Below are 27,024 nucleotides of genomic sequence, written 5' to 3'. Positions count from 1 at the left end.
TATATTTTGGAGAAGCTGATGTTCCTTTTTCAGCTGTTCCCTGCATGCTCTAGATGGCGTCACCGGTCCTGCCTCTAGGGTTATTGCCTGTAAGCTGGCAGTGGCAGTTCAGTCCCTGCCGGTGGTCATTCTGGAGCTGCGGTTGTGATAACAGGTAAACACCACCAGTCTTTCACTATTTTGATTTTCATAACCCAGACTGCTATTTGATTGCTTTTCCCTCACACTGGTTGATTTTTCCTGGCTGAAATATCTCATTGTTTAGAGGAAGTCATGCCTGGATTTTCATTAGAGTCTGGAGACAACAGAAGAGCTGACCCTCACTCATCCCCACAGCTTTCCGTAGGTGTGTGATATTAGATGAATTCTAACCACCTAACTGCCTCCCAGATTATAAGCAATTTTTTCTGACATGCAAATTATTAGTTGTATAGACGTACTAAAATCAGAATCATCCATATAACGTAAAGATTTCAAACTCAGTGCAAACTTCTGCAGAAGCGTTCCTGCTCTCAGCAGTGCTTTGTAGTTGCAGTAAGGGCAACTCCTGAGAAGCACAGCAGCAGACATTGTATTGTTTTATGGATCACAGGGCTGGCTCGTCACAGATCTTGTACGTTTATCCAGTACAACGGCCTTGGTATTTGCCTGCATACCGGGATCACAGGCATTCTGCCTCTCCCTGGATATATCTCCTCCGAGGCTGTAAAATTGTTTGAAATCATATACAACATTTTAATGATCTTATGAATTCTTGGGTAGAGTTACTGCCTAAAATAACCCATCACATCCAGTCAGAAGCAAGTGTCCTGATTCAAGTCTCATTGCCTCCAATGAGAGGCATGTAAGGAAACCCGCTGTCGTGTGAAGAAATTCTTGGAAGCAATGTGCTGAAATAGTTGCAATGAAGGGTGAAAGCGAAACGGTAGGTCAGGGTTGGCACTGAAATTTGCTGGTTGAACACTCCATTAATGACAATGGTTTAAGGCCTGGCTTCCATACCAGGATGGATTTCCTGCATCCTCTGGATCCCAGTAAATACCTGCTTGGAAGATCAAATCCCTGTCAGCTCCAGCCTTAGAGCTCTGCACTGTGAGTGGACAAACAGCTCAGCCTTGAAGTTGAGTGCTTTACATTCAGTTTGCAGTTTGGGTGGCAGAGGAAAGGCTCTACCTGCCTGCCTCTGCGGCACCTATTCTGCAGGGAATTTTCATTCCCAGTGTTTTGGAAGTGGCTCCTTCCCCCATCCCCAGCTGCACGTGACAGGCTGACATGCCAGCTGAAGCCCTGAGTGCAGCATCTGCTCTCCTCCCCCCTGCATCACATGCGCGGACCCTATTTATAGCAGGAGAGGATTTTTGCTCTTATGCATCATTCCATCCAGCAGAAAGCAAAACAGGAGAAGCTGGTGCAAGAAAATGCTCCCTCGAGCCTGATTTTGAACAGAGAAAGGAGGAACAACCTCATGCCCCTCGCAGTGCTCTCAGAGCACACAGAACTGCACGTTGGCCGCTGTGCAATGCCCGAGAACCTCTTGAAGGCTACCATACCATGGGGATGAGCAAATTTGAATTGAGCCAAGTGTATTTAGTTTTTAGAAGACCGGCATAAGTCATCTTTATTGAATATAATTTAGTTTTAACATATTGCTCTGTGCTTGAGTTATTATCTTCACTGTGCTTGGAGAAATAAATTACATTGAAGCCTTTATTTTTGACCTGTGACATCAATACACGCCATGGACAGATTCCAAAATCTTATCAGCTTTGGCATGGCTATTAAATTACAGTAGTGAACAAACCTCTTTAGAAATGAAAAATGCTTTTGGAGCTTTGACCTTTTACATTTCAATTCGTAAAGAGCCCAGTGCAAATGGGAAATGCTGATCAAAATCCAGTTACTTTAATCTTGCAGGGTGTCCTTTCTGCAGAAGAAAGAACAAAATGTATCTTCGTGCTTCTTAGCCCTTCAGATCTCGACACCAAAGTTTGCCTGGAACTATGATATTTGGTGCTCGAAAGCAGCGCTTATCAGCACAGAACACAGCAAATTAGCCAGAGACAGATAGATTCCAAAAAGAAACCTACTCCAAAATGAAGATAGGAATTAAAATTGGACAAAGGCACACAGCTATTCTTCTGGCAGGCAGTCTGCTGTAGTTGATGTGCAGAGAAGACGCACGAGGAATGTGCAGTATTTTAACCTCCGCTCCAGCTCTGCCTTCAGCGTGCACCGAGGCTCCTTCTGTTTGGAAGATGGGGAATTGAACCGAAACTGGCATTTTGTGTGTTCTAAAGCCAGTTAGCAGTTCGCCAAGATTTGGGTTGTTTTCTCACTTCTCCCACTGTGGCTTCTGTCTTCACAAACCATTTTCCCTCTTCCAAAAATTCTTCATTATTCCTTGTGCAACACATGGCAATGTGAAGCCTGCAGTGTCAGATGGGGAAATAGATTGGGATCAAAGGACAAGATTTAGAAACTGTGTTGCAGAGCAATGTGTAGCAGCTCAGCTGAAATAAATGTCTCTGTAGCAAAATTGACCAGTTTACAGAAAATATTATCTAACGTTCCCCATGTTTTTTGACTTTTCATCTCTTTTCAAACAAGTGGAGTAAATGCCTTAGTGTTTCCAAACCTTTCAAGGAAACCTAAGATAGCAGGTGCTTTGCAGAGGGGTGTTGGATATTAATACCTTTCTCACTACTTCTCCTAGCTCAGCTTGCTTTCGACATTATTCAATAGTGCTTTATGTGTTTCTGACAGTTTTCAGCGAGAGACAATGTTTCTACTGTCAGTAAGAACAAAAAGCAAAAGTTACACTTAAATTAATGAATACAACTGGACAAAGTCTTCTACAAATTTGTCTTTCCCTACTAAGCTTTAATGAAGCAGTAGCACTAAGGAGATGCAGAGGAGTTTCTGGATTGTTTGTGATTTTTCAAGAGAGCAATTCCACCCTAGGACATCCATCAGCAGCACTCATTTATATTCCACTTTAATCCTGTATTACCTTTTAATAGCTGGTGAAAATCTTGACATTCACAGGAAGGCAGTAGCTAGTTTCCTTGCTGAATCAGAACAAGGCAAGGTGCAACTGTCTGGGGCATAGGAGGGCTCCTCCGTTAGTGAAGGCAGGAAGATAATTGAGTATACTGATGCACCAAATGGGACCTGCACTTCTAAATGGATAATTACAGGCCAATAAACTCATTAAGAGCAGCTTTGCAATTAATTTTTATTTATCTATTACGGGTGCAATATTGGACCTAAAATTATGGACAGCAAATAGTTAACAGGTCTGCAAGCCAGGTCTGTTAGCCAGACAGTTAAAATAAAGCACTGAAAAGCCTAATGTATGTTAATTGAATGCCAGTTGATTAAACATATTCATTGAGGTTTCACATATAGGTCATAAGTAATCTATCTATTACATACTTGTTAAACCTCATTAAATAATTGCCTAGTGGTATTTAACATGCAATAAGTATCCCCTGAAATTCAACTAAAATGTATTCTTGCATCTGCTTATGAATTTGCCTAAGTGAATCGATTGAAGAGTGTTAAAAAAGACTTGTTAAATCAAATACTGCTCGTGAAGTTTTTAAACAGGAGAGATCTGCTGTTCTGTAGTGCAAGATATTCCAGTAAGCCTGCTAAAAGACATACAGTATCTGCACAATTATCCATGTAATTCTGTGCTGAGGAAGAAGATTAGTCTCTGCAAAGCCATACTCAGGAGCACGGAGCTGGAGTCTGCAGGACAGAAGCAGAAAGCAGTGCCTAGGTCAGGAGAGGCATTGCAAGACATTTGCAGGATGAAAAAGCCTGGAGCTGCAAACCTGACATCTATTTTCATGAGTAAAAAACTTTTGCTAAAATCTGAATGTTTTTCCCCAGATACAAGGCTCGTTCATGCCACTTGTCCCTTCTGGGTCATTAATACGATCTTGCAGTCACAGACTCGTGAGCGGAACAAGCCAAGTTCCCTTCCAAACATAAATTAAAGCCTCGTGGAGTCTGTGGGAGGCACTCACTTTAAACCACACATTGCTCATCGAAGGCATGAGTAAGCTTAGGCACCGTGTCTAAATGATTTGCCTAGACTTTCTCAGAAAAATAGATGGAAAACATCATCAGAAACCTTCAGAAATCTAAACCTTGCACCTCGGTGGTGTCAGGGAACATGTGGAGTGCACTTAGCTTCAGCTTGTGAACTGCTTCTGTTCCTCCAGAACAGACACTGCCGCAGAGCTTGAAAACTTTCCCCTCCTCCAGCCAAGTGCATGTGGCTCGCCTCAGCCATAATTGATAATGAGCAGCAAAAAAAAAAAAAAAAAAAAAAAAAAGTTTATCAGCTAGAGCTTAGTTGTTGATGGATTACCGAGACATCTGGTTGTGGCACAAATGACCAGCTCATGCAATTTATAATACTTCCTGTGATGCTCAGCATCATGGACCAGGCTCTTTTCAAGAAGATAGATGCAGTTTATTCTTCCCTGGGTCTTCCCAGTGTGTTTCAGAGCCCAGGAGCACTAACAGGCCAAAGCACCCCCTGCCTGCTCCCTCCAGGTTATCTCCAGGTGCTGGCAGTCTGGGGGCCATCCAGGTTGGAAGTGACAACTCCGAGAGCTCCTCTCTTGTCTCACACAGGGCCAGAGAGACAGAAATGTGGCATTGAATTAGAAACCTGGAGATCTTTTCTAATATCTGAGAGACATTTGGCATTTAATAGAGATGGGATAGAAATTTTGCTGAAATCTGCTTTTTTTAAGCTTATAGGGAATTTGTAGGCAATGTTATACCATGAGGATGAGAGCAAACACCTGGGGGAGCACATAGACCATAACAGGCAGGAACCGAGTGCTCAGTGCAGCTGGCTAGTATGCCTGAAATGCCCATTTCAGAGGAAAAATGTGCAAAACTCTTTTTCAAAATTCTGCTTTGCTCACCAGTTTGCCAGAACCCAAGATGCTCAGCAGAACTTTCTCCAGGGGCTGTGAGGACCCCAGGGTCAAGTTTCCATAAGTCTCAGCATCCTTAGCAACAAAGAAGTGCCAAATGGGGAAGCCCATTTCCACGAGCAGCCTTCCCTACTTTGTAGCCAGCTCTAGTTTTGGAAATATATTTCCAATATCCTTTGCACTTGTTTTAGCTTGCCTAATTGCCTAGTCTTTAGCATGTAGCTCAGAAAAGTGGCCTCATTTAGAAAGGCACCTTCTGAAATGTAGTTCTGAAACTTAAGTGGGTATTTGGAACGGCCACCATGTAAATGAAGTGTGTGGCCACCATGCTAAATATCCTGTGCTTGCAGGCTGGTGTTGTCATGTTTCTGCGGTAAACATTTGTGAAATAGATGTAATGATTTAATGTTTGCTGTAATTGCAAAGAGAGGAAATCCAGGAACATTGCTGAATACACTTCTAAAACATAAAAACAGCTATTAAACAATATTATATAATTAAGTTTCCATTTAATGGTGTTTGTGCTTCTAATTCTAATCTGGAAACGTGATATATGCTCCCACTTCATAGAAGGTGCGCTGTGAGGTTATTAGCAGGCAGTGATGATAAGACTTTGAGTTTCTTTAATGTTTGCATTATTAAAGAATGCCTTCCTCATGCTCACATAAGAGAATGGCAGAATTACCCTCGCAGAGGTGAACACCAGTAACGCAGGAGCACTGTTTCCATCCCTCTGCTATTTCAGGAATAACTTCTGCCTTTTTGCTTCACCCAGGTGTTGCAGCTCCTCCATCTACACCAGCCTTGCCCCTAACGAGGGGCTGCGGAGTGACTCTGCCTCATTTAATAAGACCCAAGAGAGACAAGAGGGAAGGAGAGAAAGGCTTCTTGTGCACATTGAAGGGAAGTCATGCTGGAGCTGCATGGCAGGAACAAAGAAGTGATTCATAACTGAGGCTGAGGAAGAGTGTGTGGAGGGAGAGGAAGGCAGGTATTTTTCTTACTTGTTAAAGTGCGGAGTTAATTTAAGTCATTGAAATCAATTATTCATTTAACTTATTTATATAACTTGTTATTTTTTAATGTTAATGTGTTCAATAACACTCCAGAAATGGGCTAAAGGTCTTACAGCAAGCAGCTGCAGATGCCGGATACCCAAAACTTTTGTCACATGCTGGCTTAGGCAGGTGGTGAGTGCTGTGGTCCCTGGAAGCCTATAGGCAGGCTCTGGTGCCTGCACAGCCTCCTAGCGTGTTCAGAAGGCTGTGTTTATGATTTTTTTTTAAATAGCAAAATTTCTTGTCCTCCCATCACTGACATTGGGATGAAAGAGGAGAGGTTTGTTGGCAGTCAGTAGGGGTAATGAAAAATCAGAATGATGGCGATTTAAGAATCGGTTTTATGGAAAGACAAAAAGACATGGTAGCATGTGCATGCATCAGGTGGTTAGAAGCAAAAGGCTTTACATTGTGCTTGGTGTGATGGGTTCAATGTGCTTCATAAAAAAAAGTCAGTATCATTATCTGCATTAGCCAAATAGGGAAACTGAGTTAGAGCGTGTGACTTCCTTGGCACTGACGTAGTGTTAAATGCAATCACACGAGCTTACTTACACAGTGTGAGGTGCATAGTATGGTGAAGGACTGTCAAGTACATAATATGTGCAAATTTCTCATATCAGGAATCATCTGGACAGCGCAGAGAAACAATGCTCACTTTAATCAAATAAATGAGCTAAAAATACAGTAGTTGTGAAATGCTCCTTAATGTTATCTCCTGGACAAAATTGTGCTATTCTGTAAGAAAGAAACCACTTCTCTCCAGTCTATTACACTTCTTTGTGTTGCTGCAGCAGAGTGGAGAAAAAACTATCTTTTTCAAACGTTGCCATCTGCAGCAAGGTTTTAAATGGTCTCTTACAAACATTCATTGGGAGGTAAGCAGCTACGTGGGCATCAGGCCTCTTACGAAGGAACGGCTGATAAACGTGTCAGGACAAGCTGAGTGGAGTGATGCCCCAGCATCTGCCCCACTGCCAAGCCAAAATAATGATTTAGATTGCCAACAGTAACTGCAAGGTAGAAAATAGTTTTGATAGACCCTTAGGTAGGCTACATTTTTCCTGAAATGAAAAAGGGGAGAGTTTAAACTACTTGTACGTGAACTTGGTGTTAAATTAACTGTAGGTAGTCAGGAAAGGAGTAAGGCGTCATTGCCAACAGAACATCTATTCACCAAGAAGCAATAGCCAGGGAAGCCAGCAGAATGTTTGCTTGCTTTAGGAAAGGGCTAGCTGATAGTACAATATTGTTTTGTAGCTTTTAGATGAAGTGACACCTGGACACGGACACTTTGCTCAGTTTTGCTCTCCAGCCTTAAAGAAGGATAGGGCAGAAATAAAAAAGGTCTAGGGAAGGCACTGAAAATGATGAACAGAATGGAAAACTGCAGTGTGTGGAGAGATTAAAAGATTAGAACTATATATCCTAGATGTTAGAGGAATAAGGGGTAATGATAGAGAGAAATAAAAAGTAACAAAGTGTTTAAAGAAGGTAAGGTGAGAACTCCTATTCCTTGAGCAGAAGGCACATAAAATGAAATTAAAAAGCAAGTAGTTTGGACCTTTATAGGTACCGTGCAAGCAAGGTAGCAATACCCTGCAGAAGACTGACATCTATGTAAAGTGTCCAAGTACCCAGCGGGAGCACTGACCCCGCAAATAAAACCCCTCCTGGTCCTGAGCTCAGCCGAGCTGTGAGCTCCTGAAGTCTGAACGATTATGAGGCAGCTCAGTTCATTAATAAATTTGCTGTCTCCACTCCTCAAGCAGCAGACAGAATAACTTTCAGAGAAAAATACAATTTTATGTATTTCTATACTGAGATAGAGATCAGTCATCCCCCCCTTATTTCTTTGGAGCTAATGAACTAGAAACCTCTCTGTGTGAAATCTGCAGTGATAGGAATTATCCTCAGTGGCTGGTGCAGCAGCTATCTTAGACACCACATTAAGTAAAGCACCCCATCTCTGCTGGGAGATTGTTCTGATTGCTAAAAGGATGAGCAGCTTTCTAAAGCACATCTCAGCTTCGTCTGACCGGGAGCACCTGGGTCCTGTCCTCAGCAAACCCGAGCACCCTGGGGTGCGACAGCTGCAGGTAGTGCAGGGATGGGTGCAGCATGCTCACAGGGGGTACTGCAGGCCTGCTTTCTGGAGGTCAGTCAGAGGAAGGCACAAATTTCAAAATCATGTGCTCAGCCTCACAGCCAGGGCCCTGGGCAGCTCCTTTGACTCCGTTTCAAGTAGCCTGGGAGCCTGCTGTGAGTCATGGGGCACTGCCGTGGGCTCAGGGAGGAGCTGTGATGCCGGTCCTACTCTCTGGCGTTTATTAAATTATTTTTCATTGCAGCAACAGCACTGTGGGCTGAGCACTTTCAGGGAATTGTTGCACTTCTCAGATGGTTAATCACTTGGCCTTTGGCCCCCTGCCTGATAACTCAGTTTGACACGTCCTATAATTACTGCATGGAGAGTTTTATTACTTAATTATGGTATCAGCTATTGCAATTTAACGTGCCATCAATCTCTTCATACCAGCCCCCTAGACACCCCCAAACAAAACTCCCCTTTCAATCACATTCTTCTGCAAATTTCCACAAAGGAAGGAAATGCAGAACTTGTCCTTTGATCCATACCTTGCAAAATTTGCTAAAGTAAAAAGTTCTTGCCCATTTTCCATGCCTCACCCACTCTTCCACTTCTGAACCCTTTGATTTTCAAACTTCCATAATATATGTACATCAAGCAGCCAAATCGCCTCATCCTTTTTAATATGTCTCCTACAAACAAGTGAATTCCCCACCACACAAGCTGTTGGTTTGGTTGAATGTCTGTCTGGTGCTTCACAGGCTGCATGCTGGGCACGCTTAATGCTGAACCGTGTCCTGCTGGGGACTGGCGGCCCAACCCTCCCCGGCCATCTCATGTCAGCTCCTGGCACAAAACATTTTAGCGTGCTTTAAAGACCAGCTTCACCGCTGTCGTGTCATGGGAGGTAGAAACCACTGCTGTGCTGTTTGGCCTGGGTTTTGAGGAAGAGGTTTAAGCCACCTCTTATTCTTGTGGTCATTTCTTTAGGGGAGGTGTGAAGCTGAGGTTCTGCAGTGGTTCCTGAAGGCAAGATACTTGTGATAGCTGAAAGGAAAAGCACTGGTGAAAGATGATTTTAAACCGTTTTAGCTCTCATCAGCAGACCCCAAAGCAAGGGTGCGCTGATTTATGACAACCTCTCAGAGCTGCCCACAGACTGTTTGACAGACCAGACAGACACAGATTCTTAATAGCACATGGTGCAGTTCCATCCCCTTCCACCTCCAACATCTCTCCTGCACCAGGACCAGAGCTCAGCATAAATCTGCTGTGCCTGAGCCAGGGGAATTGTCCCCCGGCCTCCTGCGGCTTGGAAGGGCTGCTTCAAGAGATAGAATTAGTACCTTGATGCCCAGTATTGATCTCTCTTTGATTTATACTCCCTTGATCTGATTTTCTTCTTGGCGTCATGAGTATAAATCAAAAGTAACACCCACAGGAGTCAGAAGTTAGGCTGGCATTAAGCTTGTGTAAGTGAAATTGAGGTTCCGCTTCCTTAACTTCAGCCTCTCCTGGTGTGAAGGGAAAGCAGATTTGGGTAACGTCAGTGGTCTGAATCACGGGAGTACAACACAGCCAGGCACTGCAGGATGCAGTCTTCAGCCATTCCTTTTATTTACTTCTTGAACCTGGATTTCAGATGAATTAATCCCTGGATTCTCTCCCATAGCATTAGTCTTTCACCTCGAAACATCCCTGCCCACAGTAGCCAGCAGTCCTCCCGTTTGGACTTCGTTTGGGGGGTAGAATTAAGTTTTCCTGGTGGGATGTGAGGAGGGAAGTGAGCAGGGACAAGAAAACTACTTCTGCAGAATGGTGTTCGGCGCGTGACCATTTTGTGTTGAGTCATTTGGGCAAGAGCCCACAAAGAGAACAAAATTCTGTAACCACTCAGTTTTCATTCCCGAGGTAGCTCAACAGCTAACATTTTTGTCTCCAATTTCAGTGGTGTTTCATAGCTTTATCCAAGGGATTATTGCAGCCTTGAGACTCTCCTTAGGAAATTCTCTCTGTCTTTCTAAGACCACTCTTTGGATGTCCTAAAATACCCGTTAGTTTGTCCTGAAACTCTCTCTTATGTACTGAAGAGGTGCTGCGTAGTGAAAAAGAGCGGAAGAGTGGTCTAGGTGCGCTATTTTTCTTCATCATGGCATGAGCACCAAGGGTTGCTGAAGGTCTGGGGGGATCAGGCTATGTTCTTACGGTGTGGAAGTCTGCTCTGAGTAATAGAACCGGGGTGAAAAATTTATAAAGGAGAAAGCTTCCAGCACTCCCCTGGCAACTCTCAGCAGCAGCCCTGAGGTTGTGATGCGACTGATGGAAAAAGTAAGTGGATATGAGCAAAGGCCATGGACCGTAAAAAGGCTTTGTAGACAAAATGGGCCTTTCTAATTAAGTTGTGTTTTGTCACGTTGCTGGGAGGGAGTTCTGCTTGGCTGTCAGGAGTAAACAGCCTGCTCCTCACTGGCTCTTCTCCCTGCCCAGGTATTCTTCAGCATCTCCCTGTTGGGGCTCCCTGTCAAGGCACAGAGACAGCTTTTAATGAAAGCATGGCAAGATTTTGCAAGTTTTATTTATTTTTGTATCAAACATTTAAAAAGCAGGTACCTGTGGATTTACAGCCAATTATTCTTACAGTACTACTGTTACCATAATTTATCTAAATTTCTGTTAAATATGAATGGTCTACATTCACAACACTGCTTTTGGGAATAATTCCAGCCTTTTTAAATCCTGTACATTAAATTATTGACTATCATGCTTAACTCTCAGAAAACACAGTACGGCTGTTGAAGAAATATATTTGCATGCCAATGGTCTGAAACTATGTTGAAACTGGCTCATTAGATTATTCTGAAGTTTTGTCTGACATCATGTTTTTTATGACAAGCCTTGAGACAGCTCCACCTCTGGGAACGTGCCCTGGGGGAAGGCTCTTCATGCTCAAAGACCAACCCGGGGCTGGAGGCAGCACACCAGACTGCACGTGCATGAGAATTTTGCAATATAATGCCCTAAGTATCATCTCCTAGCCTTGGGGAAGGATAAGAAGGGAATCAGTGCAGGCAAAGTGATGCCCGTTCAATTTGTTTTCAACACATTGTCAGCTCTTTCTTATATTCTCTAACCTCTGGTAATGACAAGGGGAAAAGAAGCTGATGAGAGATTGGTTTCTCTGCTTTAAACCTCCAGGCACCTCGTGTGAGTAGCACATCATATGCACCACGTTGTCTGAGGTACACGAGAGCTCTGGGATCTTCTGTTTTGATGATGCCTCATTTCTTAGGGTAAATAAGAAGCACGTTTGGTGGAAGTCCAAAGAGCTTCTCTGATTAGTTAGAGCCTCTGCTGAGAAACCAATTAGTCTAAAGTTTGAATGCTCTTTAGGATTATGACACTTGCTAAATTGGGTTCAGAGAGCACTGGGTGGACAAAAAGGTGCCTGTTTTTATTATTCTGTATGGGAGCATTCATGTGTGCTCAGACAAAAAGGGGCAGATAGAAGAAGCCGTTTCCCTCCAGACACCAGCCTCCATTTCCAAGCAACATCAGAGGGAACTGAAAGGAACACAGGGACAAGAAGAGATTTGAGATGAGCTTTGCTCGTCGCTGCAGGGTACAAGATGGAAATATGAACGGCTCCCTTTGATTAATGTATGCCCAAGGTCACACATGCAACTGTAACAGTCAATAGCAATCAGATTAGTGTAATGTATTATTCAGTGTTTATGATGGTAAATTTGTATAGCGCCCGTGAGGCAGCTTTTATCCCCTTGAAATGTTTTCTGAATGCCATTTGGGATTGACACAGAGCTGAGAACCTCCAGCTGACGTTCCTCCTGTATAATTACCCACTTCCATTGTTTCTGCATGGACATATGCTTGGATGTAGTTCTGCAGTTGGTTACCAGCCTAATGGTTTTGCACCCAAGAGTTATGATATGGAAAATAATAAAAAGGAATGCTTTTAATTGAAGGTCCCAAGTGCTTTACAAGTCCTGCTTATTAGGCTTTGCAGCACACTGCTGATTGCTGCATGTACCTGCAGTTCTTGGCCCATCACTGAGCACGCAGCAGCCTGCAGGATGCAGCGCTGCTGTGTGAAATCCCTGGCACCCTCTTGTTGCCAGAAGGGCTGTGGATCCTGGGCAGGGCCTGATGGAGGCAGATCCAGGCAAGAATGTGAAATCCTGAGATGCCCCAGTAGGCTGCTAGCATCCAGGTTAATGACGTGCAGCAGAGAAGCGGGTCTGTATAAAACTCAGGGCAGAGGAGAACTCACTGGGTTAGGCATTTTATGAAATTTGTGAATGCAGGCACATCAGACCTTTCCGGGGTTTGGTCACTTTGAACTCCAGTGAATAATTTTATGCAGTGGCTCTCAAAACCCCTCACTTGAAAACTAGCTCTTCTTAATTGGCTTGGAGGCGAGCCATCTCTCGTGGACTGCGAAGTATCTAGAAAGCTGTTGGCAGCGCGCAACAGGCAGCAGCATGCTGCAGCTAGTTAGGGGAAGCGGTGCTAGGAGTATCTTGGGGACTTCTATTATATCCAGTTGTGTTCAAAAGTACCGTTAATGACCTGGAAAAGCAGATAAAGAGCACATTAATTAAATTCCCAGATGATACCTAAATTGGGAGGCATAGCAAACAACAACGGGGAACCATCCTGCAAAAAACTCTGGTGGACCAAGGGAGAAAAGAAGTGAGGCAAGGTGCAATTAAGTGAAATCTGTGGATGGGTGTGTGTTAGTGGTTGGTACTGATATGTGGAAGAAGACGCAATGGGGGAAGTCCAGAATGGCTGATATTAGAGGGTATGTTTTTGGCAAGGCACGAATCAGACTGTCACACAGTTAGGTCTGAGTGAGCAGAGGCATTGCAAAGGAGAAAGGAGGTAAATATTGTCCAGAAAGCACCAGCTGGGCACACGTAGAAAATGGCATTCAGCTACGACCACTTCAACACTAGTAAGAAGCTAACAAATAAAAGGTAATTAAAAAGGAGTGGCAGAAGGTATCTGATAGGTAAAAGATTTATAATGGCAGTTTTGCTGAGCTGAAATTTGGATGGAGGAGGGAGTAATATAGCGAGCATCATCCATTTAAGATGTAGATAGATGTATTAACATGTAGATAGAAAAAGAGGCAGGGATTCCTGGTGGCAGCCAGAAAGTGCTCACTAGGGAGGATAGGAAAATATTGGCTGAACATCAGCATCAGTTTCCTATTATCAGAGCAATTAGTCCTGTTGAATGAGCTCTCAAGAAAAGTGCTGAGTGGTTTTAAACTGGTACAGACCAAGATCTGGGAAAAAAAACATACTGCAGAAAACAGCCTTCCACTGGCAGCAGGTTTTAAAAAATCCTTCTTTTCTAGCAGTTTTGTTTATAGCTCTGACAGTTAAGTCATCCTGACATTCAGTACTGTGACTGTTAGGACTTTGCTGTTTACCATTTTATTTTTACACATAGGAGGGCAGCAGTTAATAAGGAAAAGCCTCCCAGAGCAGGTGAAGGACCTCCCCTATTCGTTCCTTGCAAAATTGCTAGCAGGGGAAGTCTCCACAAACTTTTATTAAACTTTCCGCAGCTCTAAGCTGGTGGGAACACTTCTACAGCTCCCTGGTGCCCTTCTGGATGGCTAAGGCCCCCTCATGCTTGCTCATGGAAAGCTGTAGGAGATAGGTAGGAGTATTTCAGCGTGGTGTACACTTGTGGTTAGAGCAGTACTGGGCCCCCAAGGCACTGCAGGCCCCACGATGCCGGCCTCAACTTCATATCTGGCCCCAGCACCAGGCCAATGCTGGGGGGTTTCTTTAACAGTAAACCCTCTTGTAGATACTCAATGGTAGCCTTCTGTTTCTTTTTTGGTTGAAATAATAGCAGTCTTTGGCTTTGTCTTTCTTTTTGTTCCATCCCCCAAATTATGACTGAGCATTTAAAGCAAGACCTACATCCTTTTTATTTTGCAGTAGACATTAGGCACTGAACATGGGGACTTTAAACTTAGTAACATACTAGCATGGAAAGAGTCATCTACAGAATGCTGCAGGAGAGAAAAGGGTGGTTAGATCTGGGAATGGTATTCCTATGGTCTGAGATGTGGCAGAGCCTAATAATAAGTTCCTGAAAGTCATGAAAATTCAGTTCCTTTTTGATTTTACAATACTTTGAAGTTAGCCCTGTGCTGAGCAGTGGGTTCCAGTGGGTTGTGGATGACATCCAAAGGCTCTTCCAGTGTGAATTATTCTGATTTTGTGATTGTTATTCTGCCCTTTCATTTTGCAGACACAGATGGAGCTGCCCAAGGAAGAGCAGGACTGGTCCCACAGTATGTCCTGCTGACCACCTCATCCTGAGAAAAGGGACGTACTTGCTCCTGAGACTTCCAGGCCTTTTTAAGAAACTCATAATGCTCTATGTAAGTCCCCTGTATTTGGCATTCCATGTCAGTGGAATCTGCAAGGTCAGGTACCAGAATCCAAAGGAAAATTTGGCCTTCCAGGGCTGCATCAAAGTGAAACTGAGTGCTAAGCTCTGACCCCATGTATGCAAGAACCTCCCCGGCATGAATCCTGACCCAGCGTTGGGATCAGGATGCCAGACAATGACCTTCACCCATCCCCAAGGCACAAACACTGTGGAAGTGGTTCAGCAGGGTCTCCTTGCACAGTGCTTGGACAAGACCAGAGTCCGCCACCAGCCTCTGGCCGTCCTCTCGTTCCTCACCGTGTGTCACCCTGTCTGCCATGGCCCATCCCTGCTGTCACCATCCAGCGCTCTGCGATCCCTGCTCCTGCAATAACACACAGCCCCGGGGCTGGGGCTGCTACTGGACTTCAGCTCTGTGTAAGCAGGCAGGCAGCAGGTATAAGTGCTCCAGCAATCATATTATTGCTTACACAGTGATTGTACTGCACTGCAGGATAAAAAGGTTCTTTCATATCAAGTACAGGAGCCAGACTCAATCCCTATTGTACCCTCTCACTCACTTTATTAAGTTTACTTCATTTCTGCTCTGTCTCTGTACCTCTGTGCCCTCTGCTGTGTGTACCAAATCTTATTGACATTTTAATATTAAATTATTATGACAAGAAGATATTCCACTTGCTAAGTAATTTGTTTTATTCTGAGGAAGATTGGAAGCTGCAGAAAAACCATTATGAAAGATTTAGACAATGGAGTGATACTGACTGATACAATATAAATTATTATTTTGTCGGCAGCACACCCAAATTCCCTACTAAAAATTTAAGTGATAAAGGCAAAAAGTTAGAAAATTAAATTTGGGGGGATGAAGAGAATATTATGCACAGAGGAAAAAAAAAAAAGTAACATTCAGACACAGATATTAAAGAAAAACATACCCCAAAGAAATCTAGAGCAACACAAGGGATAATCACTAGATGAGCACTTGGCCCCAGTTTTTCTCGTTCCGATTGTTTTTGATGAAATTGTCATTGATTTCGGGACACAACTAGTTCTCACAAATACAGGTTTGTAAGGATGAAGTAGGGATGGAATTTCTTCCTGTTTGTGTTGGGAGATATAACAATATGTTATTATTATAATATTAAATAAGAGGCAAAGTAATAAGGACTTATTCTTCCTCACATTCTCTTTGTGAAGGGCTGAGGATCAGCTGTTGTAGGGGAACACACAGCTCCTGCCCCTTACCGCCCTCTGCTTTCCCTCTCCAGAAACCCTTGAGGGGCTCCAAGAACCAGAAGTTTTTGCATCCTGCACTGGCCTGAGTGAACCTCACATCCTGAAAATGAGATGACCTGACACTCAATATTCCATTGCTTGAAGGCAGCCTGGGGACCAGAGCATGTGTCCTCGCTGCTCCTGTGCTCCGTCCTCAGCAAGGGAGGCAGCTGGTGGAGACAGTGCTCTGTTGGTAAGTAAAGCTCATGGGTTTTAGTGATGTCTTCCTGCTTCCAGGGTAAATCCAAGCTCATAGCTAGCTGAGAAATAAACACCTGGTGAACATGGCTGTTAAAGAAAGATTGTTTTATATGGCACTTATGGTGCTTGGCCTTGCAGTTGGGATTTCCTTCCAGCTGCATGGCCTTTTCTATAAAGAACGATTAGCCAAACTGTTGCTCCCACTTGGCAATTAATCTAGATACCAGTGGAACTGTAATTTAAACAAAAGTAACTCATTCTTTGTCATCATGATATTTTTAAGAGTAAAGTTGCTGTTGGCTTTCTGGATGGAGGCGAGTGTTGGAGTCACTTCTGATTTGAAAGCACTATTGTGTGCTTAACTTAGATACAGTTTTCTTTGTTGAAACAACCTTGATAACACTCAAGGGAAGCAGCTTCTTTGTATGACTGTATTAGAAATACTATGCATAGCAGATATGTTTGGGAATGAAATGTCAGGATTTTTCCCATCCGTCAGTGGTTCAGACTGGGGAAAACTGGCAGATGCCTCTGTCCCACTGTGACCTTGTGTGGAGGCCGAGGAGTCATTGTCATGGGCCAGCTGTGGTGAAGTAAGGTGAAATGCTGAAGGTTTCCGTGAGAGTCAGTGGAGCAGGCTGGGGAGGGACCAACACTAGTTACTGAAATCCAGCCTGCCTTGTAGTGAGAACCAGAATAAACTACAAAGCTCAGTGCCCGATGTGGGTATGAACCTGTCCCACACAGGCTTGTGGTCAGCACCTTGGGAGAAACCTGAGGGTCACCTGTAGGTACCTGCTCACATGGCATCTAAGGAAAGCCTTCCTACAAGGCACAAGTTAGGCATGTGCATTTTTGTGGACCTGATAGATCAAAGGGGCCAAAACTGTCATATGGATACACTCTGTTTGAGGAAGGTGAGTTGACACAGGCATCATGACCTAGCTCTTGGCTCTACTGGGATTTTTTCTCTTATATGATTACAGCAGCTCTGTGACTACAAGTCACTGTGTAAGCAGCTTTGTCCTCTGCTAGCTGGATTTATTCGTAATCTCACTCTAGATTAGAAATGAACCCTCAGTACTAACACTCAGTGTCTGCAAGGCTGATGTGTTCCAAACTGACGGACACCTTCCTGCTGTGAATCTAAGCACAATGGGGGGCTTTGGGATTTTTGGGTGGCTGGAACGTCTCACCTTGGAAACAGAGTGATCGTTTACTTGCTAGAAAGGGAAACAAGACTACTGGTAAGAAAGTAATCAAGTCTTTACCTAACTGGGTTTGTGCCTAGTGTCGTGTCTTGTACGCAGCTCTTCACACTCTGTGGTGTGAGATTCTGAATTGCGTTGTGCAGGGAGAGCAGAAAGGAGGCTGAGAGAGCACCAGCACTGCGAGAAGGACTCGCTGCTGCCTCCGTTTAGGGGAGAAGCAGCAGGCAGCCTCGAGCTGGCTTGGTCCCACCTGTGCTTCTCAAGAGCACTGTGACACCAGGGGTAATGTGACACTTTCATGATGAGTCAATTTAAGATTTTGTCCTCTCTTTTCCTGGGCAGCCTGGAGCAGTTACGTTCTCCCTTCTCATGGAGAAAAAGCAGACTCGTGCTGTCTGGGGAAATACAAATTACAGCAGCTATAAAGCAAGGGGAAAAAATCCAGTACATGGACTCTTGCCTTTTCTTGTTGTTTGTAAATTTTAGAGACTGAGCATCTGCAGTGTTTGGCTGACATTGCTATAATCAGGACATCACAAACATTCTCCTGTATTAGACAAGGGGTCCCAAGACCCCTAACAGATGGAATTAGGTCGGCACTGTCTCCTTTTAATCTTGGGATGCTGACCTCAATTGCAGAGGTATTACCTGTCATCTTGTCCTGAGAGCGATCCGGTTCCTCGCAGCATTTCACGCTTGGAACTCGACAGTGCTGAATATGAGTTGAAAAGAAAAGAGACAATTAAGTGTTAGCTCATTTTTTAAGACTCACAGGAGCACCACCCCTGCCTGTAGGAGATGGCTGGGGAATTTAAGAATTGCCGTGTTCATAAAGTATTGTTAGCATATTGAAGTCTAACTTTTGTAGGTCTGTGATGGTAAAGTTTTGAAGATGAAAGATTGGCCTGTAGAAATTACATTACAGAACAGCCATTAAATATTAATCCTTGCGTACCTGAGAGATTTCAGATTAAAATTAATGATCCTGAAACAAAACCATGCTCCCTTCACTTAAAAGTACCAATTGTCTTGGTAAATGCAACTACAGCTGAGCAGAGACACAATCCAGGTTAAGCCACAAGTGCAAACAAAATTCGTATAAAAATTTGGGGATTCGTGGTAAAGTACCAGGCTGTGGCGTGGCCACAGGAGGGCAGCAAGGAAACACTGTCATCTCCTGCTGGGCTGTTCACAACAGGTACAGCCCTGCCCGGAGCTCTCTGCCCAGGGACAGGGGGCTGTGGAGCAGGGAGGGGACGCCCGGAGCTGTGGGGGAGCTTGGCTGTGCCCCCAGACCTCGGGGAGGCGAAGGCTGTGCAAGCAGCTGATGGCCCGGCCAAGCTGGGGAGAGGAATCAGCTGGGGTGGAGCTGCAGTGAGAGGTGTGCCCAAATTTCTGGTGAATGAGAGCAGAGAAAAAAACATCACTCTGGATGGGAAGATTCATTGGAGCTCCAAGTTTCCCTTCCTACTTTTGAGATAACATTAAAATAAATCTCAAAATTAAATTTTGTTTGGAGCATGCAGTAAAAATAAAAGCCAGCTGACTTGCTACTACATGTACCCAACTGAGCTAGTGAGTGGAGATTGGTTCACTTTGCTTTTTGTTTGCTGCTATTATGGTCATGTTTCCAAAGAAAAGCTGGTATCCAGGGCATGTTTTGGGGCATGCTGTCAGCAGCAGCCCCGACCTCGGAGCTTTGCTGCCCCGTGGCACAAGCCCGCAGCAGGCAGCCCTGTGCGAGCCCTGCCTGCTGCACAAAGCTGCTGCAGCCCTGCTGCCCCTAACCAGCCCCAGCCTCGGGTGAGCAATGACAACCAGACCCTTGCGGGCAGCAGTGTTAAGGAGAAATTAAACAGGATAAAAGGGCTTCAAGAAATGAGGCGCTTCGGCAGGCGGCAATTAGGCACAAGGGCTGAGTGAAGAGCTGCTGTTAAATAGGGCTCCAGTGTAACCCAGATGATGTGCTGTATTAATACTTTTTTTTTTTCTTTTTTTTTTCTTTCCATTTTCTATTGATCTGAAAAGCTTCAGCCCAGCGAAAGGGAAAAAATAACGTCCACTGCAGACTGAACAATATACTGAGCCTTATCTTAACTGAACATTAGGAGATATTCACGTGGCCAGCTCGGGGCTTTTGCTAGTTCAGCGTTCGTGATGGTATCTTCCAATTTCTGCAATTAGCAGCGTGCTTAGGGGAAACGTTTTAGTCTTTTCCAGGGAAGCTGAGCACCTGGAGGTGTCACTGTGGGTGAGCAAGGGTGCGAACTTGCAATTTGTTAGCTACTCTGGTGTAAGTGCCCTGGTAGCTGCTTTTAACCTCCTGCTAAATGCAGTGTAGCTCACCTGTTTTCTTCCTGGTGGTGAGATGTCTGCACTGACCTCACACAAAGCTGTGGCATTAAGGCATGTGTGCGGGCAGATTCCAAGTTACTATGGAGAAGACGGCAAGCTGTAAATTCACATCCCACCGTATACTGCAGTAACTTCTGTACACACACAACCCTTCCCACCCCTCACCTCCAGCGCTGCAGATCTGAAGCTGCCATGGTGACTGGACTACTGAGAGAACCAGCACAGCCAGGAGTGCTTTTCTGGAGGCAATCTCTGCCTATTTGCACACAGGAGTTTCGCTGGTTTATTGATCTACCCATTTCTTCCAGTCAGATTCATTCCAATACCAGAAATCCGGTTTGTCACGTTATAATTTCCCCTTTAGAAATGATTTGTGACTAGAGCACTACAAAAACATATACTGGCTGCAGAGTTATTGGAAAAATGTATTTAAAAATATCTATTCTTTCCCAATCCAAAGCTTAAGGAGATGATTTTCTGTTCATCCACTCCTTTTCCTGCTGGGTGGATGTGCTGTGATACCGTGGCTGTCTTACATTATGACCAGACTTGAAGACAGCAAAACAGATATTTTCCTGGTAACTTCGCTCTTTCCTGCCTTTTGGGGATGTGGCAGTGTGTAGTGACTCTCCCCAGCTTTGTTTTCAGAGCAGAGGCTTCTCCAGCTGAAGGTTGGCAGCTGCTGTGCCGAGTCCCTGCTGCTGGGCCGGGTGGCGTGCAGCCTCAGAGGTTTTGCTCATCATGCGGTTTCTTCACCAAAATACTGAGGATGACGTTTTTCTCAGTTCTTTCCCAAAGATATGCACAAAGTGATAGATGATTGTCATTTTGGATAGCTGATTGCCACCCAAGAGCCATGAGTGAGCGCTCGCAGGCAGCTGCACGGCGCGCAGCTTTGTAGAGAGGTTTGCTGCACGTCGCTGCCTGGGGGAGCAGAAGGGACACGTTTCAGATGTGGGTTGCACGTGAGTGGAGGGATAACATCCCCGTCAGCTGGCCAGGAAGGACACGCTTTCTGACAAGAAGATGTAGGAAGCAAAAATATTTCTTTTTTTGTAGGCACTTTTTGGGCTCTCCAACAATGTGGGGGACCAAGCACGGGCAGTGTAGGCTTTGGCGAGGAAGAGATCGTAGCTTTTATCTGTTGAATGTGCTAAGGAGAGTTAGCAACTTGATGCTAATTATATAGTATTCATTTACCACCTGGGCCAAAAGTGATTGAAATAGAGTTTTTTTTTCTGTCATGCAGTTTTAATTGCCTGCGCCTAACTGAAGTTTGTCTTTGGAAGTCTCTCCGTACTTCCAGTGTCTTGGAAACTGAACCTCTTCGGGGAAGAAGCCTAATAATATATCTTTCTTTCCCAGCCAGAACTTAGCTTAGCAAACCAAAATGATTAAACTCAAAGTTCCAAGTAATTATAACCAATCAAGTCGTGGAGGCTCTTTTAAGGGTAAGAGTTTTGTGTGTCGCTCTGTGCTTTGCGAATTCCCTCTGTTCTCTCTCCAGGCTTTCAAGCTTTAAACATTCACATTCCCCGTTTCTTCTTAACACTCTGTATTTTAGCAGTTAAGTCTTGATCAGGGTTTCCAAACAAACATGTCCAGTAATATAATTGCCATTCTTTTTTAAAATGCTGATTTATTTAGGGAAAAGGAGTGGAAATAAGCTGCCCTGTGTTACCAATACAGTTGACAGGGCATATAGGGCATAGGACAACTCTTGCATTACCTTGTGGCTTTTCTGGTTCTCCTTTTAATTTCTCGTAGAGTTGAAAACACCTTCCATTAGTCTTTTTCTCAATCATTCTCTAACATCTTTGAGGACATCCTTCCAGCATTGTTAAATCCCATCCAGGACTGCAGCCTCCCCTTCCTCCCCCTGCTCGCTAAGTAGCGTAAAGGCAATGCTGCTATTGAACTTAGTTTCCTTGCATGTATTTCTATCCCAAATAGTTGATCTTAAAATCTGTTGCAGGGGTGGTGTGTGTATTTGTGGTGTTAAATCAAGTAACTGTTTTCACCTTAAATCCTTTCTGCACCTCACCTTTATCCAATGTTGTCTCCTTGCACCTGTGATGGACACGGTGTGATCACTTTCCAGTAGACACACAGGTTAATGAGAACAACCCATCTTCGCCGTGTTGGGCAGGAAGGAGTTTGCTTGGATCCTCTTAACAATTTCTGTAAGCAGACTACTGCTTGTTTCAGCCAACACTGACTTCTAATAAACAAAGGCATATCGTAATTTATATCCATACCACCCATGATTTTCTTTAGTATTTTTGTTCTTGACTTTTGTAAAGTATAATGAATGAATTTCTGGTCCTAAACCCTGATCATGCCATTTTAAGACACCCATCTTTTTCCCCTTGGAAGCTCCATGCAGAGACTGTTTCCTTGCTCACTGCTCTGGCATACAACGCTGTTGTATTTTTAATTAATCCATGTTGTTTCTCAACCTTCTTATTCAAATGTGCATACCCTGCCTATTATATATTTGCAGACTATTACTGTATGCTTCCAGCAACTAGATTAGACACATTTTTGCTTTACAGTTCCTCCATTATGGAAATAGTGAATCCTTTTTGTTCTTGGCATTGAAAAGCTGGTGAGGATTTGGGGTATAATGCCATCTATGTAGAAACCTTTTTTTGTTTTCTTGTGATGTATCTGAGAGAGAAAATAAATACATTTGTCACCACAAACAAATTAAAACATCACCTATGTTAACAATTTCTGTGTAAACTTAGTATGACCTGATCATCAGCAGTTGGTTGTATTTTTTTAGGGAGAATTGAAGACACAATCACACAGCACAAAAGGCCGTTTGCAAAGACTGTCTCGTTACAAGGGTAAATGTATTAATTGACAATTAAGCTAACGCATCTGGTGAAGAAAAATGCTTGGCAGTGTTACCCCCAAATTAGTGAAGTATTATTTGTTCATATATTTAGCTCCTCTAAGTGCAAAAGTGAAGCTGTTCCCCACATGTATGCTCTGACTTTTTCTGGAGTCAGTGCCTTGTATGGCCCCTCTCGTCCAGCAAGTAACTCATTTCCAGGTGTGAATGGACAGTTGGGCTTTTTCACCTCTGGTTTGTACTCTCATCTCTTATTACAGACTCTGCAAGGCTTTATGTATCACATTTTCTCTTCTATTTTGCCTTGTTTTTGTATTTACGGATGAAGAACATGACCTATTGTATTTTAGTTTTGTGTGACATGGAAGATGGCTCAGATTTGTGTAACCCAGATTTTAGTTATCCTAGTGGCCAGGAGAGAACAGGAAGCTCTTACACATGGAGCTTGTAAGAACGTGTTGCTGTCAGACATGTATCAGCTCTCTCTCCCTTTCCATTTATAGTACTGCTTCACATTCCCAAAGTGCTGCCTAAATCCCTTCTTGTTGGCTTCCATATTTTCAGATTGCTTCAGCTGTGCTGGAACTTTTCTGCTGATCCTGTCTTCCATTTGGGATATTTTCTTAAATTTCTCTTCCCACCTGATAGCTTGCTGTATTCAATAATTTCTCGGGATCCCAAACTCTTGAAACAGGCCCTCTGTGTGCAGCCTCACATCTACCACTGCTTCTTTTTAAATGAGTCGGAATTTCTTCTGCAATTTGTGCTCAAAACCCCTGTTATGAGAACTGTCTAAGTTACGGCCCCCAGTGCTGTACTTAGCACCTTTATTAGTTTTCATTCTCCATTTTGGGGGGAGGAGTTCTTTTTGAGGGACTCCTGAGGGGAACAAAGCTGTACGACCCGTTAGTCTCAGGGCCAGGGCTGCGCAGGTAGGGAACTGGACAGGCACAAGGCTGGTGCCTCATCCCTCTGTCTGCAGAGGTTTCCTGAGACAAGGAGAACAGCCTGTGTGTCGTACACACATCAGACGTACGTAATGCTGAACTGTGTGCCACGCTGCCAAGCAGAGCTGGGCAGATGTTGGCCATAGTGGGCAAAGCTGGTAAAGCTCCACTGCATTCATCTGCCGTGCTTCTGATGAGCTGCAGCTCCAACCTCAGCAGCTCCCCTGGGGTTTTCTGTGCTTCCCGTGACAAGTTAGACAGCTGCAGCATAACCAATGGTGAGAAATGCTGGTCAACACCTGGTCATCCTGAGCAGGGCTCCTGATACAGCTCTCTCGGGCCTCCTCTCTGTTGCGTCTTCCAGAGGGAAGGTTTGGCCTTGGTCCCTCTAGCCTCTCTGCAGAGCTACCTCACTCTGCAAGAGCAGATACAGAGAATTGGTTTGAATATGGCTACACCAACTGAGCTAATTTGAGATCCTGGCATGAAACCTGTCTTATTTATATCTTGATTTCAACGGATGCACCGGGAGCAAGCAGTGTGCAGATGCTACAGGGTAGGTGAGGCCAGGTGGAGGCCAGGAGGGACCAGAAGGACTTACCATTCATTCGGTTTCAGCTTTGTGTCTCAACAAAGCTTCATCCTTGGCTGTAGTTTCTTCCTCTGAATCCTCACAAAGCTCTGGTGCAACGTGGTGCTTTATCCAGCAGAGCCATTGAGCTAGACAGTCTCTTGCCTTGCTCTGCATGGGTTTGGGAGTAATAGAATGATTCATCGGCTGGGAGCTCAGAATTATGGTGTGTGCCACTGCTTTTGAAAAGCTAAAGAGATTAATATTTAAAAAAAAAAAAAGATACTATTCACTCACTGGTATAATGAAGAGGTATTATACACACCAGGCACCTGTTGGTGAAGGTATACATTTAACAACCTATTACCATTTGAATGCGGAGAGATTAAATACATACTAAAAACTAGTCGGGGGAAGTTACACTGTTGTTTCTCCGGGACTGCTCTAAGGAAAAAAAAAAAGAGCAGCAAGAAGTGTTAAAGAAATGAAAAAGAAGACTTAAAAGGATATTGCTGTTCTATTTATTAGGTCTCTTTAATGCTCTCAGCACTAGTTATTTTTGTATAAAGACACAAATTCAATGATAAAAGGCAGAAAGTGTACATGTGGTATGCTGGTAAGAGAGGCGGGTCCATCAGCTGCCCAGCAAAAGCAGGAACTGGTTCTAAAACACCTTAACTGAGATCCTCCCAAGTGAGTTTCCAAAGTCTTGACTTTCCAGCACCCTTAAATATGTCACTGACAGTTGTGTTTTGTTGGAAATAGCACTCAGGAGAAGGTAGGTCTTCTGTAATAAATACCTGCCAAGCTCCAAGAAACTAATATTTAACACACAATGTCATCTTACCACACACTTACAAGAAAGTACTTCTCTTGCATTTTTCTTCCCATCACTGCTGATAAATAAAATAATTTTACTTTTATCTGGTGCCTTTTTGAAGTGCTATACACACTGTTTGTGAAAGAAGAATGCCAATGAATGCATTCTTTTTTCCTTTGATACAAGGATAGAGCCCAATTTCTCAGAAGAGGTAGTAAAAGCTCTCTAGTATCCAGATGGGGCAAGGCAGATTATTTTTCTATTTTTAACTTAAAATTTAGCAGTGCTGAGTTTTCTAACACTAAAACTACAAAGCTTTTGGAGTAGATCACTGATGTAAAGAAATGCTACGAAGTCATGAGCTTCACCGCAAATTCCACACAGTCCCAGCACCATCTAATGCTGCCAGCTGAGGGGTAACTGGGTATTCTGCAGCTTGAGGTAGGTTTTGTTGGTATCTTTTCTTTCTTTTTTCATTGATGACATGCCTGACCAGAAGGTATTCACAAAGTAATCTCTTGTGTGCTCAGGGTCTGCCCCCTTGCCATCTGACTGCCATTTTATGAGTAGAAAACTCTTCTTTAGAGCAGCAGAGTTGGATCCTGTTGCCACATCTCTCAGTCTCTCTTAGGAGCTGTGGATGTCAGTGCAAGACCAACTGTGGCATTGGATGAGGCATAACCTTGGGATTATAGCCACGTTCAAATTTATTTACATTTAATACAGAAATGTTTTCTGTGCCCCACAGCTGTCCTGAATTCTCTTTGCACGTCAGAGTTTTATCAGGACATCCCCCAGCTGCCCTGCAGAAGGCGATTTGCTGTTCTATTTTCCTCGAGAAAGATGGGTGGTTGAGGAGGGAGGATGTTGATTTTTTTGCTGCATTAAAGTCTACAAAGAAAAGAAAGCAGCTGAAACCTGAGAAAATTGCACTACTAATCATATTTTCATAAACAGTCCTCTGTAGCATTACAGTCACAGAGTATATTTATAATTTGGTTTATATGAGCAACAGTGTAAGTTAAGGAAAATTGGTTTCCTTTTCAAAATGTCATGTTTCTCATTTCCTCGGAATCTCGGGCTGCTTCGAGCTCTTATCAGCCTTTAAATCATTCTAAAACACACTCCCTAATTAAAATGCTGTAAATCCTCATGAATCAATTTAGGATTTTTGATTTGTTCTAAACCAGTTTTTAAATAAAGTTGAAAGCTTACTAAAATATGAGATAATAAATACAAGTGCAAAGCAAAGGAAAGAAACCCACGTGTGGATAGCTGATGGTGGAGTCAGAGCTGGGATGAGAACCAAGACTTGTGGACATGAGGGAAGTGGTTCTGGGCCCCCAGAGCAGGAACAAGGTCGCTTTCCTCTCAGGTAAGGGGCTCTGATGGCTTTTTTCATTTGTTACTGTTTTCGTTTTGGCTTCGGCTCCTGTGAGCATCCTGTAGTGCAGATATTTTGCTCCACTGAAGGATCATAGTTTCCATTTGTCTCTAGACCTCATGCCACTGGAATAACAGGATTAGTAATTGCCTGCAATTATGTATATTTTACTTCTTGCTCCACTCGCATAAAGCAAACAAATTAGACGTAAATATCTACAGGGCTCCTATCTTGCTTCAGCAGTGGTTCCTTTACTTATCATGCGCTCTTGGTGTGCTTTGGCACCAGCCTCTCCATGTGGTTTGTTTTGCTTTGGATATTTTTTTCCCTCACCTCTCTCTTTTTTTTTTTTTTTTTTTTTTTTTTCCTGGACTTTTTGAAGTCCTGCCCAGCAGCCGCGGTACCCAAGCTCTCTCCTGGCTCCACAACCCGCCTCTGGCCCAGGCGACATTCTTTGCTGGGCATCTGCTGGTGCCTTTGCCAACACTTAGAGCTGTTTCTCCCAGTGTTCCTCTGGATTTATTTTGTATTCCGTATTCCAATCGATATCTGTATTTTGTAGGGTACTCTGAGGTTCTGCTCCTTTCAAGGGATAAAATAAAAAATTGCGAAATTGTTTCTTCAGCCTTAGACAAATTACAAACTGTGTTAAATTTTCTCTGTCTCCTGTAGGTCTCATATGTTCAATTTCTGGAGTTTTTCTATTTCTCCAGTGTATGTATTACAGTTAGTATCTCCTGCTAGACTAACCCAAAATCTATTAAATACACGAAGTGTTTCATATCCAGCTTATGTCAAGAAAGGAAGACATTCAGAGAGTAGCTTTTCAAAAACTTATTTATTTCAATTCTTGTCGG

The 27,024-nt window shown here is 43.7% G+C and overlaps 1 protein-coding gene across 1 annotated transcript in view; it reads left to right on the top strand.

Annotated features, from left to right (window-relative positions):
- The window catches only part of PTPRT (protein tyrosine phosphatase receptor type T), a 573,321-nt gene that overhangs the window by 13,953 nt on the left and 532,344 nt on the right, over nt 1-27,024 (top strand). The window contains exons 5-7 of the mRNA XM_084537660.1: nt 5,737-5,952; nt 14,400-14,532; nt 15,812-16,011. Of these exons, the coding sequence (XP_084393786.1) occupies nt 15,943-16,011 (69 nt within the window). The 5' untranslated portion in view covers nt 5,737-5,952; nt 14,400-14,532; nt 15,812-15,942. The remainder of the gene's footprint in view (nt 1-5,736; nt 5,953-14,399; nt 14,533-15,811; nt 16,012-27,024) is intronic.

This window comes from Aythya ferina (genome assembly GCF_964211825.1).
Source record: "Aythya ferina genome assembly, chromosome: 16".
NCBI classification, from domain to species: Eukaryota; Metazoa; Chordata; class Aves; order Anseriformes; family Anatidae; genus Aythya; species Aythya ferina.
This window is presented reverse-complemented; position numbering and strand designations above follow the sequence as displayed.